The 16,021-nt window shown below is 33.2% G+C and overlaps 3 protein-coding genes across 7 annotated transcripts; 2 read left to right on the forward strand and 1 right to left on the reverse strand.

Annotated features, from left to right (window-relative positions):
- The first annotated feature begins 5,031 nt into the window (after positions 1 to 5,031).
- Lmx1a (LIM homeobox transcription factor 1 alpha) lies at positions 5,032 to 11,851 on the forward strand. 4 transcript variants are annotated; one of them, XM_015977386.2, is made up of 4 exons: positions 5,032 to 5,247; positions 8,599 to 8,797; positions 10,206 to 10,768; positions 11,337 to 11,851. In XM_015977386.2, the coding sequence occupies exons 1-4, from the start codon at positions 5,157 to 5,159 to the stop codon at positions 11,570 to 11,572; spliced, it is 1,089 nt and encodes a 362-aa protein (XP_015832872.1). In that variant the 5' UTR covers positions 5,032 to 5,156; the 3' UTR covers positions 11,573 to 11,851. The 4 variants fall into 4 exon arrangements, with proteins under 4 accessions (XP_015832872.1, XP_008190331.1, XP_064214753.1 ...); XM_008192109.3 differs by having other exon boundaries at positions 5,036 to 5,247; positions 10,206 to 10,846; XM_064358683.1 differs by lacking the exon at positions 5,032 to 5,247 and adding an exon at positions 8,260 to 8,306 and having other exon boundaries at positions 10,206 to 10,846.
- A 218-nt stretch (positions 11,852 to 12,069) lies between these two features.
- Positions 12,070 to 12,834, reverse strand: LOC655665 (uncharacterized protein). Of its 2 annotated transcripts, XM_064359862.1 has the most exons (5): positions 12,817 to 12,834; positions 12,663 to 12,752; positions 12,547 to 12,614; positions 12,405 to 12,495; positions 12,070 to 12,354 (listed from the first exon to the last, which is right to left on the reverse strand). In XM_064359862.1, the coding sequence occupies exons 2-5, from the start codon at positions 12,663 to 12,665 to the stop codon at positions 12,229 to 12,231; spliced, it is 288 nt and encodes a 95-aa protein (XP_064215932.1). In that variant the 5' UTR covers positions 12,666 to 12,752; positions 12,817 to 12,834; the 3' UTR covers positions 12,070 to 12,228. The 2 variants fall into 2 exon arrangements, with proteins under 2 accessions (XP_064215932.1, XP_015840997.1); XM_015985511.2 differs by lacking the exon at positions 12,817 to 12,834 and having other exon boundaries at positions 12,663 to 12,772.
- On the forward strand, positions 12,765 to 15,967 carry ida (imaginal discs arrested). The gene is made up of 7 exons (XM_008192110.3): positions 12,765 to 12,906; positions 12,956 to 13,267; positions 13,319 to 13,484; positions 13,532 to 13,691; positions 14,321 to 14,502; positions 14,549 to 15,764; positions 15,816 to 15,967. Exons 1-7 carry the CDS (start codon positions 12,777 to 12,779, stop codon positions 15,933 to 15,935), a joined length of 2,286 nt encoding a protein of 761 aa, XP_008190332.1. The 5' UTR covers positions 12,765 to 12,776; the 3' UTR covers positions 15,936 to 15,967.
- Positions 15,968 to 16,021: the final 54 nt, after the last annotated feature.

Genomic DNA, 16,021 nt, shown 5'->3' on the forward strand with positions numbered 1-16,021 from the left:
TCATCGTTTTTATAATATACTATACAGATTTTTTCTGGCCGTGATGAAATAATTTGGGGGTCGCCAAATTCTTGTCATTAGATGAAAAAATTATTCTGGTCGAGAAAATATTCAACGACGTGTATGATATGAAGCGGAGGTAATGGTATTGTGTTGAATAAACCGCATCAGAGACATCCTGGATTGTTGTCGAGATCACCAGGAGGTGGAGGGTGAGGTACAATGGGGCTGAATGTTTAGTTGTACAGAGAGGCTAGTTAGAGATGAGCGTAACGAGACGTTTTGTATTGAACAGACCACATAGGTAGGAATATTAGGACACTTGTGTACGCCTCGGTTGCTGCTCTTCTGGTTTACAGAGGTTTATGGTGAGTGCCTTCAAGGGGTAAACACATGCAACCGGCATAATAAATCATCTGCGAGGTAGAAGGACGCTATTCTAAACAGGGGGAACTGGGAAGTAGTTATGGTAGTATTTTTTTCTTCTCTATACTATTCTAAATCATCTTCAAAAAATAAAATTTATGTTAAGTGACCTAATACCTGCTTGAAAAGTTTTTAGTGTAACAAAATGAGAAAAACTAGTCTATAACCATCATCAAAAATTTAATTAAATCTTACCCAACCCCAATATTTATTTCAATTATCTGAATTCGCCAGTTATTAAATTTGCAGGTGCATGTAGTAAACCGAATGAGTAAATAGTAGATATAAATATTTTATTAAATAGTCAGCAATAAATCAACCAAATTTTTGTCTGATAAGAAATTATAGATAAGTTCTTATTAATTTTTATTGACATTTGTATTGCTCTATATTAAAAATATAAATATAACGCATATGTTTTACTCTTCTGTAAAATGTATTCGCTGAAAGTTGAAAACTTTACAAAATTTTAAAGAAATGAAATAAATAAAAAGCAACATATTTGAAAGAATAATAACCCAAAAATGTACTAAAGTCTGCTGAAGATAATAATTAGAAAAAATGTTAACAAATAGAGAATTGCTTTATAAATAAATAACAATAACAAAATTATGAAAAGTATAATTTTTTTGTAAATCATCTTTCTTTTTGGTTTGTTCACTTGAGCCTCATCAGTGACTAGTGTCGTCACTTTAATTTGCTGAACCATTGTTCTTATTATGTTTGTTAAAACGTTTCAAAACTGAAAAACAATAATGCATATATTGCACTTTACGTTTGCACTTAACATTTTTTTAATTCGACTTTGCATTAAACTTTTTATTGTAATAATAAAACATAAAAAAACTGAAAAGTTTGTTGTTAAAATAGACCCCAAAAATACGAAAGTAAAAGCAATGCCATTGTCTATACTTTTGTATGTGTCTACGATAAGTGGAGAAAAATTGAATTTAAAATAACGGAAGCTTATTCAGGCCTCAGGTAGACATAAAACTGCCGAAAGAAAACCAACTGAAAAGTGATATATTCTGAACACCGATTAAAGAAGACATTTCAGGAACTCAAATCAAATAAAATGTGTCAGATCGTAAAATAAAGACGCACCACCTGCACCAAAATATTTTTTTGAATATTAGTTCAAATATTATGCGCCGTATTTTATAATTTCAAAAAGTTAAAAGCTGCAGTCAAGCTTTATTAAGAATTTAATAATATCGCAGATTTTTGCGTTTCACCTTCGACTCGATGCATAAATATGTTGTCAATAAATTTGACACCGACGGGCCATTTGGACAAAATCAATCAATCTCTCCGCAGTTGTAACAGATCTGTGGGGCAGAGGCGAATGCGCCCCTTGTAATGTCCGTCAGGGGGCGCTCCTCGTTGACAAACAAGCGATTGAAAAGCGGAAAATCAGCGCTGCGCCCGGAACGGATCACCCTGTGGGGGGCCAAGCTGCTGAAACGATTATACATGCCGTGCGATGCCAAGGGAAAAAGGCGAGAGGTAAAACCAGAAAAACTGACAAATATCTTATAACAAATCATGGAAAAATTAGCAACAAAAACGATTATTTTCAAACACCTCAGCGCAAAACAAAACTAATAAGGAAAAGCAAAACGAGGAAAAGTTTTAAGAACCAAAGTGAGTTTGCCTTATGTCTATGCTATGAGGGTGTTCAATATGGGCAATGGACCAAACTCGGGGAGTCTATTCGCAGGTGGCACGTGACAACACGTGTCGAAAACAATAGGATGATACTACTGGAGGAACACAAGACTAAGAGGATCAACAGCATGATGCTGATGACCGTTGATGTCAATACGGTTCACCTGCAGACGACACAGTCAAAGAGTTGTCATGACGACTTATTTGAATGCTCCCTCTGTTTTATATTTATTTATTCCTACACATGCATATTAAATTAAGGCCAAGTTGGTTGTATTGCAAATTTTAATATTAGAGCTGTTTTTTTTCTTCAAGCTGGAAACGAGAAATGAAAATTAAATTGCAAGTGTATAACTGTTTTTTAGTCTGTGATGGAATTTTGTCTTCTTTGATATGAACGTTGATATTAAAACTTATTTACGTGGAATTTAAGAATGATGCGCTCGTCATATCTCAATTTCGGGACTGAAAATCAAGAACTGCTCCGAGAAAAATCATAATAACGTAATTTTAATTAGTTTTCCGTAAGCAACTACATAGCAAAACATGTTATGGCACTTAAAACTTAACTAATAAAATTTAACAATGTTTTTTATTCATTTAAACGTTTAAAACAATTAATAACACAAAATTACTTGAACTAATTAAAAAATAGGTATAACAAGTTCGAAATTAAATTTTTTCCCTCATTACCATTCATAAAATTTGAGTCTACCTACATTTTTTTAGTTATTCTTGCACAAAACAATTTTTAAGCATAGTTCGTCTTAGACTGACAAGAAATAATTAAATAAAATTTAATTAATTTAAAGGCATATGCAACAACTTAAATTATAGTACTGAAAAAACTTATTACAGTAAAAAAAACCTATCTCTGTATCTGCTCTCTAACTTGAGTTATTTCTATTTAAAGTAGAAATTATGACGTCATAACCGCCTACCGAAGATTTGGTCCAGTATTCAGATCACATGGTTTTGACTTTTAAGTGACACTGTCAGAGTTTATCAAAATTTCTCAGATGTTTTCGCAAAGTTCAAGACAAAATTTGGAACAAAAATTAGTCGAAAAAGTAATTAATGTTAAACTAGCAAACTTTTTTAAGTTTAATTTGGCACAAAACAATATTTAAACATCGTTTGTTCGCGAATCGCGTTAAAAAATAATATTTTTGTGCAGCCATTTAATATTAATTTATTAACTTTAATTATAGATAATAAAATGTAGAAAAATTCTAATAAAATTTCATATGCATGAAGAAAAATTTATAGAGTAGGTATTTAGTATAAAACGCTTATTTCTGTGTGATTAGTGATTACCTACAAGAGTCACCTTGCATGCGCAATAATATTAAATAATAATCAATAAAAAGCTGATAACAAGCATAAATCACAAGCTTGCATTTTTTTTAAATGATTGTATCACTAACAGAGTGTAGGTAAATTGAAATATAATACGAAAATTTGTATTATACATAAATCAAAAAAGTAAAAAATTATAACCAAAAATCGATAACTAGCCGTTGTCTGGCACCGCTACTGTAAAATTTACCAACATTTTCATTTTCATTTTTGATATCTTTTTATTTTATTTTACGTTTTCCCCTTAATTCCCATATTTAGGCACAAGTATAAATGTTAAAATTTTTTTGGTTTTTACTTAAATAACTTTCTCCACTCGTGTTAAACAATGAAATGGCACACACAATTTATTCCAAGACACTAAACTATTTACAAACACGTTTCGACCACAAAGAGATCATCTTCAGATAAAAAAATCGACAGGAAATTAAATCCGACAAGATGGGAAGCAAAAGAAGAGCAATTAGTCCAGTTGTTAAAAAAAAATCGCTGGAAAAAAACATGCAGGAACGTTCTTTTATCCCCATTCTACAGTTGGTCCGACACTTTTGAATCATTCTGTATTTATTATTTATCTACTGTTGTTATTGTTCTTTCTTTATGAATTTTTACGTTTATTACTGCTTCAAGTTAAAATGCATTTTGATCAAATATAAAAAGTTCAAAAAAAAATAAATTTTTCTTAGTCCTAAGCTGTACTAACCTTTCCCCTTCTACGGAAAACTCTCAACCGGTCTCTAATAGCCACCATGTAAATAATTCGAAAGAAATAGCTTCGTAAACGAAGAAAAATGTGCAATTTAAACCCGTCCACATCCTTTCGACGTGCAACTTTCCGTTCTATTTTCCCGGCATGCAACACTTCACCTGTCTTTATGTCTTTTGCTTGTCTCTAAGTATACTTTGATGTTCGACCCCTTCACGAATGACTGTGGTGAGCTTTATAATGGCATCAACAAGAGTCTGGCCGTATTTAGTCGGCTATGGTGTTCCCGAACTACAAGTGTTTGCGGTTATCGGCCGCATTACAACACCTGCGCTAGCATTCCAAGCGGTGTTAGACCATAGTTCACGCTGTGCGTGAGATACTTCACGCTCTCAAACATCAAACAGCTCAGAAACTCTTCTTTAATTGCAAAACTTTGACAAAAAATTAAAAAAAATCAAAGTTTTTGCCTTCTTTTTATAGTATTACTAGCTGGATTTAGTACCTATACTATTATTAATACCATAAATCAAACCATCATTTCACGAACTAGTGTTTGAAATTAATCGGGATGTTGTAGAAAAAGAAAATGTAGGCAAAAATAGTAAAAATAAATCTTGAATCTTATTCGAATACCTCATCAAAGAGATAAGATAAAGTAAATTCCCTTTCCTCTGATCCAATATCGATAGGAGGCTCAATTATGCGCATGTCCAGTGGTGGGGATTAGGAAACCACACCTACAAACTCCTCCCCTCTTATTTAATGGGCGTGTTTTCGTAATGTCCGGATCGCTAGTAAAATGTCGGGTTTGCCGACGTCTTCCGAACCCCTAAAGGGAGGGACTTCCCACCCCCGACTTACTCTATCAGTGACAATCTATAGTAAAGGGACAGTAGTGAATCTTGCGTCGTTGCAATACCATATATACTGTCCAAGCTCATGACGATTACGTAAAAAAACCAGTGCGTGAGTGTCTTGTGAGGACTTTTTCAAAATGTTGGAATTTTACCCGAACTTAAACCTTGCTCCGGCTATGTTGCCGGAACACAATGGCTTAAATGGACCAGATTGCAACGGTCGAACTGGTAAGTTCAAAAATTCAAGAGGATTTACGCTTGGATTCAGCAGTGATGACGCCAAAAAGCTGTGATACCCCTAATGTAATCTTCAGTGCACCGCTAATCACCTTCACGATTCATTATGCGAAACCAGAAAACGTTTTCGTTGTTCCTAGCACTTTTGCTGATGTCTCGTCTTCCGGCGGAGACGAGATTCAGTCATTAGTCCGGTTTCCGGCTTTCCTAACCTAAGCTCGACAAGCTTTTAGCTATATCAATATTTGCAAGTGGCTTCCATTTCCAGCTCTTACAAGGAATGGCCCCGAAAGGGGTAGCTTTTCAATACTTTTTACTGAAACTCCTTTTTTACCTTTCGGCATTTCTGATTTATTTTATAATTAAACAAAAGCAAAATGTATATTAAATATTTAACAAAAACCTATTTATCATCATCACTTTAGTACCTCTTCTGCTTTTTTTATTTTTTTTATTAATCTTAAATATCTATTGTGTGAACTTAAAATTATGTATAAATAATAGGTACATAATTAATACCAAGTAAAGCAATTTTTTGTAATAAAAATAAACTTTAACTTAAAAAATCCGGTCTCATATTAAGAAACAGTTTCATAATCTCAGTAAGCACACAGGACTAACGTTTTTTTTAACATTACAACGAATAATATAACCTTGAAAAAAATTTACAACGTTGTTATTTGCATTTAGGTTACGTTGTTTAAAAACCATCTTTTTTATCAATTTATAACGTTTAAAATACGTCTTAACTTGAAGTTGTATTTACGTAAAAAACGTAAAAGAACTTTAACGTTATTAATAATCGTATTTACACACGTTTGTGTTAAACGTATAAATTTAACGTTTCAAAAAAAAATTAATTTGGTTTTTATGGCACTGTCTAACGTTAAAAGAGCCTTTTAATTGAAAGTTATATTATAGTCGTAAAACGAAATATAAATAAACGTAGTAACTATTGAAAACGCAGAATATATAATTAATAACTATTATAACAACTATTCTTGGATTTATTTTTGAGAATCATAAAAAATATAAAAACTGGAATCAGAAAAAAATAGTTAGCAACAACCTTTCACTAATATTATTTTGCGTAAAATTATGTTAAACAGCACATAATAGCTGTAATAGATGTTTCAAAATTATAAAAACGCCAACGTCGTATTTTCTCTCGAAATTAGCTATTATAAATTATTCATAGCTAATATAATTTATAGTTTCAATGAAAGATCCAATCATTAATAGCTATAGTGCAATTTTATCAATCTTATTTGAAAAAATAATTTGGCAAAATACGACGTTGGCGTTTTATAGTTTCGAAACAGCTAATAGATACAGACAGATCCATCAAAGTTGACGGCTATAAGCTGTAACAGTTTGATAAAAAGCTGATACATGTGAAATATTTATTAATAATCTGAATTCAGTTTTTATCGACTTATTTTTCATGTTTTATCGACGAATAAGCAGATCTTGTAATAAATACATAAAGTATACAAAAAATATTATTCAATAATAAGAATTAGATGTTTGTAATTCTTCTCATATTTAACATTTATTATAAATTTATTTTGGTATATTGACTGTTTTTAATCCTAGTCAGACAGTTTCAACAAATCAAAGATATTTGCTGTATTTTTATTAATACCGCTTTAGCGGTAACATAAAGCCGCCAGCGCCGCCATTTGCTATTGGAAATTTATCACATGGATGACATACCTCTGCAATAAAATATTAAACTGGATGTTTATTTAGCGGATCGTGTGTTGCGGTTTTAACAAACGTTTAACAAAATAAAATATGTGCTTCAAACTGATTATACTGCAAACTTAATTGCATTAAATATTAATATCCACACACAACCTATGCATCTATAAATTGTAATTTCCAACCAGCACGCTACTATTAAATTACGTACAAAGCTGCCGGTTTTTTTTTTTGTTCAAAAACCACGTATAAATTTGTATTAACTTTACCGATAATAATAATTGGACATCAGCACCAATACTAAAACCAGGATTAGCAAATCAGCTTAACGGGAACTTGTATAATATGTAAATATTATCCGGGGCCTTATCAGTGTTTATAACTCGGGGCATTTGTAGGGATTACGGTTCAGCCAGATATTCGATGGTTCTGTTTGATAATGTGCGTGGGTTTACCTCGCTTCCCGGATTCCTCCGCAGAAAATATTAACTCTATACTTAATTATTCTTAGTATCTCTATTAGAAATTAAGAGAAAACCTCAACCACAATATAAAATATTTTTCAAAAGTAACGTACGGGTTGACTTAAGACTTTTCACAACAACAAAAACTTAATTTTGTTGTAGCGTATTTTTGTTACAGTTTCAACTAAAAAACCAAACCTAAAAATAATTCGTCCATATCCGAAACTTTCAATCTTACTTAATAGGCTTATACCAATTATTTATTAAACGTAATTTCTCTGTATTTTTCGGCTCCTGATAAGTTTATAATTGAAATGCTAATTACCTCAAATTTGAATTTAATAATTTCTGCATGAAATATTGATTTATTGCGAGTACTTTTGTACTAACCCGGCGCATCCACCATTTTTATCAAAATCCTTAAAATTAAAATTAACAATTTTTTAAATTATTGTAATAATCCAAGACATTAACCAAGTTATTTATTACACGTACTTTTGTACTAGCCCGGCGCATCCACCATTTTTAGTCCAAATTCTTAAACATTAAAATTTTAACAAAGTATTGTTGTAATAATAGTAGACCTAAACCAAACTATTAAAATAACAAATAAATCCAATTTTTACCTTTACGATAATTACTAAAAAGTTAAAATTTTACTAAAGAGTTTAAAAATCTATGAATATTTATACTGCATATAAAACTAACAATAATCTTTCTGAGCAGTTTATTTCTGCTAGTCAAATAATTTTTATTTGTGTTGATTTTTCAAACTATGTGATGATAAGTGGTAATACATTAATGAAAGTCAATTTACAAACAAAACAAATTCGAATTTTTAAAAATATGTCAAACAGTCCGGTTTTTAAAGTGTAAACCCAGGTAAATAAGTTTTAAAAAATTAAAAAAACAGTGCAGTTCTATGTAATGTTAACAGTTGTAACTTGGTATTTATTCTGCTTGGAAAGCAGAAGCAGAAAATAAATTTTGGGAAAAGTATAGAAATAGTTCAGGAAAAAATCTATAGTTGTTGGGTGTCAAATTAGAGGATTGTTTGGGTAATAATAATAAATGCAAGATAAATTCTTGAAATTCCAGTCCAAGACAGAAATCTGTTATCACTGTTGCTTCGCCCCTCTTTCGCCACATTCTATTCCTTTATATTTCGTTCCAGATGGCAGACTAATAAAATGTGAAAAAACTTATGAAATGTGTGAGGGTTGTGGGCAGAAAATCCACGATCGGTACCTGATGCGGGTCGCAGACGCAAGCTGGCACGAGCACTGCCTCACTTGTAGCATCTGTGGCGTCCAACTCGCCCATTCCTGCTACACCAGAAACACAAAGCTCTACTGTAAGGCTGACTACGATAGGTAAGCACCAACCCCATGTCCTAATTGCCTAAATTTTCCGCCACAATTCGCGTCAATGTTGATTTTTCAAACGCGAAGCGTGCATTTTTTACGCCGCTTCTTACACATTTTCTTCGCTTTTATTCACGGACGATATGAGTTTCGGAAGGCGGTGGAGCGAATCCAATAAAACCCTTGCACCATTCATGGTGCTTTGTTAGGAATCTGTGGGGTTCCGATTGTGCACAGCAGCGCTTCGCCTTTTGATGTTGGATGCGTGTTCAAATGGAGAATTATATTTTCTCCATTCGAATTTCTTATTTGAAATGGAAACGAGGAGACTTGCCGTTTTTAATTTACCTCGGCAGAATAAACGCGGAAAATTATAGTCTTCTGTTTAAAAATAAATTCCATTTCATACAAAGTCAGGTCACATCATAATTTAATAAGTACTTTATAAGAAGCAAAAGGAAACAGATCTGTTAGATAATGATAGGAATCCTCCATGCTTGCTGATTGGAAAAATTAGTACCAAAAAATTCACGACACCTAAGTTTCTTGTTACCCAAGAATATTTTTTATTGCTATTTAAAGCACGAGGTATTTTATAAATTAGTTAAAAAATAGTAGTCAAGAACATTGTCATGTCTATGACGAAACGTAGGAAAAAAATATTAAATCCTTAAGAACACAGAATTTTTAACAGTGCTACAGCTGGTATTTTCGAAAGTAGATTTATTATCTAAATAATTTTTGTAATATATTCTGTGTTCATTTTTGAACACTTAAACAAAAGTTTTATTTAATTTTTTATTTACCTTTAACTTGCGATATTTGAATAAAGGAAAACATACCTACATGTCAGAGGAAATCGGTGTACAAAACTGGAAATTAGAAAAATCACGGAAAAACGTTTAGAAAAAATTTTATGAGTTAAAAAAATATCTCTGTATAGGTAAAGTTTTGTTAATAATTAATTTAAATTGTGATTGCATAATTTTTTTTCTTTAAAACAGTAAAAAGTTTAGATGCTATATGTTTTGTTTAAAAATCAGACTGCTTAAAATATTTTATTAAAAAAACAATTTTCTATTATAATTCAGCCAGAAAATAAATTATTATGGGTGTATAGATGAATAAAAAACAAGCTACAAAAGCGCTGACTTTATGACACAAAACATGATAAACACTGTATGAATTACATAAAAAACATTTCTTTGATCTTTGATTGCACTAATTTTTTAGCAACCTTCAAGTTAGTTCCATTTAGTTTACGTTCCATTCTGCATTCTGTAGATACTAAAAAAAATTTCTGATTCTTGGTAACTTTAAGTTTCGTCTTAGACCTCTGTATTAAATTATAAATAAAGTTCGTTAACAATGGTACAGAGCCAATGCACCAAAGTTATTGAAAGTGTCTATATTGCAGGATATTTGGAGTAAAGTGTTCAAGATGCGGCGACCGTCTCCTCCCCCACGAAATGGTAATGAGGGCCCAACAGCACGTCTTTCATCTGCCCTGTTTCGTATGCGTGGTGTGTTGTCAGCCTCTGCAAAAAGGCGAGCAATTCGTGCTCCGTGCAGGCCAACTCTTCTGTCGACAAGACTTTGAAAAAGAGATGTATTTGATGCAGCAAGCAAGCTCCGGAGACGACGACATGCTGGACGAAAACAGCAGACCAAGAGACGGAAGACGAGGCCCCAAAAGACCCAGGACCATCCTAACCTCGGCCCAGAGACGCCAATTTAAAGCGTCGTTCGAAGTCAGCCCCAAACCCTGCAGAAAAGTCAGGGAAGCGCTGGCTAAGGAAACTGGACTCAGTGTCAGAGTTGTGCAAGTGTGGTTCCAGAACCAAAGAGCCAAGATGAAGAAAATACAAAGAAAAGCGAAACAAGATGATGGAAAATCGCCAGGAGATAAAGACAAGGGGGATAAGGATGACAAGATTATCAAACAAGAGTCGCCTTCTAGTGATCATGGACATTTTATGGGTATGGGAAATCTGAGTGATTCACATTTTCCTAGTTCCAGTCAACCGCTCAACCCCAACATTCCGTACTCTCCAGATGGTAAATATTTTTCATACATGGCAGTTCTACCATAACCCATCCTTACCATCGTCGTAATAACACGTAGAGTTAACTTATTTACGAAAGACTAAGATACTCAGAATATTTTGCATTTTCTACCCACATCCATTAGTTTAGTTAAGGTCAGCATCAAATAGCGCAATTGTTCAAAAACCGAATATCTACCTTTAGAGCGATAAAAATAAAAAAACGGGAAAAAAGCAAGAAAGAAAAACCAAAAATAGTGACAAAAATTACAAATGTGATTAAAGATTTGTATAAAAAAAATATAGAAAAATAAATTTTTCACTATTTTTTCCAGCATGTACTCATCTAATAGGTACTACTATGGATAAAACTTTGTTGAATTAAATAATTTGAAGCAATCTTTTTTGGGCTTTGCTAGTCCTTCGTAAATTTGTTCCAATAAAAATTTAACAAAATCGTTGGCCACGATAAATAGAAAATATTTGTTTTATTTTTGTTTCAGATGCTTATCCAGCTCACTCTGGTGAAAGTTTCTGCAGCTCTGACATCTCATTGGATGACAGTACGAATTTCGATCATTTGGATGAAGCAACATCAGACACCCTTTCATTACAAAATTTAGAACTTCAGTCGTCACATTCACATCAACATGATAACGTTCCGCCTTCCGGTTCTATAGCAAATCCAATTGATAAGCTCTACCTCATGCAAAATTCTTATTTTAGTACGGAACAATAAAAATGTTTTAATTTTTTTGTTATAAATTATCACATATTTAATTTTGTATTATTTTTGTTGTTTTGTTAAGTAAAACCAAATTCCTTTATTTGTTGCTATGCAAGTGCCATTTGAGCTCAATAAAACTAGTCACAGAGTAGATATCTCATTTATCTTTTGTTACCTAATTTATTTGTCTTTTAAACTGTAAATATGTTAAGTAATATAAGTAGATAAATCTCCTGAGTCGAATTATTGATTGTGATGATATATTTATGCCAAGTATAGTATTAAATATTGCCTAGATTTTATTATGTATATTTTAAATAAATAATAAATAGAAAAATAGTTTCTTTAACCCATTCCTATCCTGGGTCAGGAAATACGCCATTATTGAACTAGGTCAGAAAAACACACTTGACTGGGCCATCAGTTTAAATAAATGTTTACCACCCTAACGTAAATCTGTGGTATAGGATTTAGGTAAAGTTTTAATGGGTGATATTCAAACTCACACAAAAGAAAAATTTGACTTTTATTTCTCATAGTCTTCATGGGAACACTTTTTATACCACTTATAACTAGCTAACTAATTATTATCCGCTGATAAACAGAAAGTGCCATTCAGATGTTGTGGAAATTTAAACCTATACTTAATTTGATGAACTTTTCTGAAATTATCTAGTTGGAGCTGTGGCCTCTTTCCTTGCAGAGTCTTGTAAAAGTTGCGTATCAACCTCATCGGCTGGTAGTTGCACATAACGGACAACTGAACCCCGTATAAAACAGTTTTTTACAGAAAGCTAAAAAAATTAGTTACTACTCAACCCAGTTATTTAAATGGTTTTCTCACCATATGAGGGTACTTTTCCGTATCGGTAACACTAATATCAGTCAATTTAATGTTTAAATACTGATCTACTGAATGTAGAGTACCACAAATGCTAAACAAGACAACCAACTCAGAACTTGTGGGGCGCAAATTGCATACTCACCTTAGATCATTTTTCAGTTCCACCACAACGTCCTTCCCGACCAGGGACTTGAAAAACGAGTAAAACAGCTGAAACAAAACGATTAATTGCAAAGAAAGTATTACAACATGAAATACCATTTTCGAACGATTTACGTTTTTTTGAGGTTACACCGCCACTGATTCCTGTTTTACCGACTGATTTCTTGTTTGACAATTCGAGCTAACCTAGAAAAAATTTAAAAGTGGTAAATGGAACGGTTAAAAATGCCCACAAACGTGGAAAGTCCACCTTGTAAAAAATCCAACGTTGAAGTAATGACTCCCCATAGACTAACCGTTGCAATTTTAATCCGTGATTATTGCTTATTTCGGGATTCAGGTACTGCCCAGTTCACCTCACTTCAAACTACAGTATCACATTATTTTAGACCGGTTTAGCTGTGAAGATGATGGGGTGCTTAAGGCCAGATACAGACGAGACTTTTGCGTTTTAATATTAAAGTTATTGCAAAGTCCTGATCTTAGTTTAGAAGAGTTACGGAACATTTTAGTCTCAACTAAATATGAAGTGCACCAGAGCGTTATTGAGGCTTTTGATGAGACACTAGCCAGTTTATATACAAACGGAACAGGAACTATGCTTGATATTATTGATAGTTTTAACAGGATCATGACTTTCAATGAAAACATAGCGGCAGGAATAGAACCAAACTGTTTTGTAAGCAAGAGTAGCATTGTTGGTAATTTATTTCGAAAGTTTTATGAATACGTTTGTAAAACCACGATTTCAGGTTACTATTTACGAAGACTTATCGTAAACTTTGATAAACTCACTTTTTCGGAAGTTACGAGTGTTTATTTAACTTTTAAAAGGTACTATGAAGATTGGCAAAAAAGTTTAACAACACGTGACCAGATTGCAATAGAAGTTAATAAAGTTATTTGTCCCGATGATTGGTATAATAGCTAGAATTGTCATTTCGAAAAATAACAATATTTATTAGGAGTGCTAACAGAAATCAGTGGTCAAGGCGTCAAGCTGAGTTATTTATAGCGACTCAAGCCGCCCTTTTAACCAATAATGAAGAAAAAGCATTGCCACCTCAAGAACTTCACAATAGAATCTCCAATTTGCTCCAATCAAACCGATCTTTGGCAGAAGCTGTAAGTTTAAACTATCAAAAAAAAAAAAAAAAACTTTGAAATTAAGTTGGTTATCAATCTAAAAAATAGTGCTGTGAGCTTAAAAAGTTGAATTCTTTAGATCCGAGCTTAAAAAGTTGCTTGAGTTATACCTAATATCTTCAGATTATAAATGGTAAAGACAAAGGTAAAATTTTCGACTTAATTAAGTGTTTTTTGGCAAAATGTTACAAAAAACGGAGACAATAGTTTAAAGGGCTACAAATAATAAATGTTGTGGTTATTGTTAGACTTTTTCCGGGTAAAAATTTTGTTCAAAAGTTCAATGAAACATACAATCAATCCCGATTTATTTATTTCCACAAAACCTTCCAAAGTAAAGGAGTCTCTGTTTAAAAAAAATTAATAACATTGAACAAAACAAGCAAAGATAACATGAGTTTTGGTCAAATTTAATAAATAAAAAAAGGAATTTAGCAAAAGGAAAAACTGTAACGATTTTTTGTTCCCGATTTTATATTGAATAAGAAAAAATAACATTGAATTTTAGATTTTGACGAGAATTTTAAAGAAATGGTTTTTCATTATACGGAAAAAAGTTGCCAACTTTAATTCAAAGCTAAAGGCCTTATTGTTTCACGTTGTTTTAGCACTTTTTGTCATACTTAAATTACTTAAGAGTGAAGGAATTTTGCGGCGCCATTGATAGTTTATATCACTGTTTCGACAGAAGCACTTTAACCGATACCAAAATCTCATCGGAGGATAAAAGTAAAGTTTACAGATTTGCGGCACTCAATCTAGCAATTTTGCACCACCATTTCGGCCACAAGTGAGTTAATTATTACACAGTGTACGTCTTGTAATAATAATTATAGGGAAGAAGCTCTCGCCTCACTTAGAGAGGCAATAAAAAGCTCCCAAGTTGCAAACGACAACGTTTGCCTCCAACACGCCCTCTGTTGGCTCTACCGCCTGACCCCAGTCAACAAAGAAAAATTACTCGAACACTCTGTAGCCAAAAGTTTCGAACTCAACCTATCCTACACCGCATCACTCGGTATTCAAACTTTCGTCCAATACGCGTGTCTTATCTCAGGCCATCCGCACCAAATTTTCGAAACGTTAACAAAAGGCGATTTGATTAATTGCCAACACATTTTGCGCGATCTTATTTCGAACAGTTATGCGGTCAAATCAGCCCTTTGGCAGTTTTACGGCAAGACGGAAATGTCGTCACTTTGGAGCCAGTTATTGTTTTATTTAAATATTGATAATGGACGTAGTAATGACGGGAAGGCGGTCTATGGTGAAGGTTTCTGTTTGGCGATTTGTAACGTGGCCAATCACCTTCTAATGCAAGGAAATTACAATTTGGTAAACACTGTGTTGAATTTTGCGAAAGATCGGTTTCCAAACGAGCCAAATTCGCACATTTGGATGTTGTGCGAAAATTTATTTATTTTCGTGCGAGCGTTACATCATGAAAATTGGAGCGAAGCTGAAGCTGCAGCTCAGAAAATTCTAGTCGTGGATAAGTGGGAGGGTTACTTGAGACTAGCTGAGTTGTACTACTACAAGCAGGATTACACTGAAGCGCACCGATTTGTTGATATTTTGATAAATCGTTTTCACAGCGATAACAAATACAAACTTAAAATTTTCTATTACGTGAGGGCCAAAATTTTGCTCGCGGAAATCCAATTTTCCAGTTGTTATCCCGATAAAGTCTCACCGGAAATTATGACTCTTCTTAGCAATTGTCTCCTAGACACTGATAAACACAATTTGGATTATCATTCCGCTTTGATTCACTTGCACATTGCCAATATTCAGTTAAGTTTGGGAATGACTAGTCAGGCCCTAAAAATTTTGGACCGGTGTCTTGTTCAAATTCTGGCACATGGGGGCAATTTCGATAGAGCTAGGGCCGTTTTGTTGTACGTTAAATGTCTGGTGGCGCATTCTGCGCAACTTGAAGCCACTGAAAGACGGGAGATTATTTTAAACGCTGCGCAAATGTTGGAGAAAGTGAAGGAGGATTTTAGGGCTGTGGAGGCTTATTCCAGGGTCAAAGACGTGTTATATTTGCAGGTAAATCAAGCGTTTGAACAAGATTAGTTTTATTTTTATTGCGTTATTTAGGCGCAACTTTACAATAGCGTTGATTTGCGGAGTGAGAGAAACAGATGCGCTTTGGAATTTCGGCAATTGGATGAAGAAAGAACAACGAAAAATTATTATACCCTAGTTAGGTTTTTGTAATTTGTGAAATAAACGCATTAATTAAGACATTATGTCATCTTGTTTATTGGCATTCGCGAAATAAAAATTTCTTTTAGGTTCACTTA

This window comes from Tribolium castaneum, chromosome 1 (genome assembly GCF_031307605.1).
Source record: "Tribolium castaneum strain GA2 chromosome 1, icTriCast1.1, whole genome shotgun sequence".
NCBI lineage: Eukaryota > Metazoa > Arthropoda > Insecta > Coleoptera > Tenebrionidae > Tribolium > Tribolium castaneum.

Coding starts and splice junctions, on each gene's coding strand:
- Lmx1a (XM_008192109.3), top strand. CDS start 5,157: ATGTTGGAATTTTACCCGAACTTAAACCTTGCTCCGGCTATGTTGCCG. Junction 5,248..8,598: donor AGATTGCAACGGTCGAACTG/GTAAGTTCAAAA, acceptor ATTTCGTTCCAG/ATGGCAGACTAATAAAATGT. Junction 8,798..10,205: donor TGTAAGGCTGACTACGATAG/GTAAGCACCAAC, acceptor TCTATATTGCAG/GATATTTGGAGTAAAGTGTT.
- ida (XM_008192110.3), top strand. CDS start 12,777: ATGGAACGGTTAAAAATGCCCACAAACGTGGAAAGTCCACCTTGTAAA. Junction 13,692..14,320: donor ACCGATCTTTGGCAGAAGCT/GTAAGTTTAAAC, acceptor ACGTTGTTTTAG/CACTTTTTGTCATACTTAAA. Junction 15,765..15,815: donor AAGACGTGTTATATTTGCAG/GTAAATCAAGCG, acceptor TGCGTTATTTAG/GCGCAACTTTACAATAGCGT.
- LOC655665 (XM_064359862.1), bottom strand. Junction 12,496..12,546: donor GAACTGAAAAATGATCTAAG/GTGAGTATGCAA, acceptor TGTCTTGTTTAG/CATTTGTGGTACTCTACATT. Junction 12,355..12,404: donor CGGAAAAGTACCCTCATATG/GTGAGAAAACCA, acceptor TAATTTTTTTAG/CTTTCTGTAAAAAACTGTTT.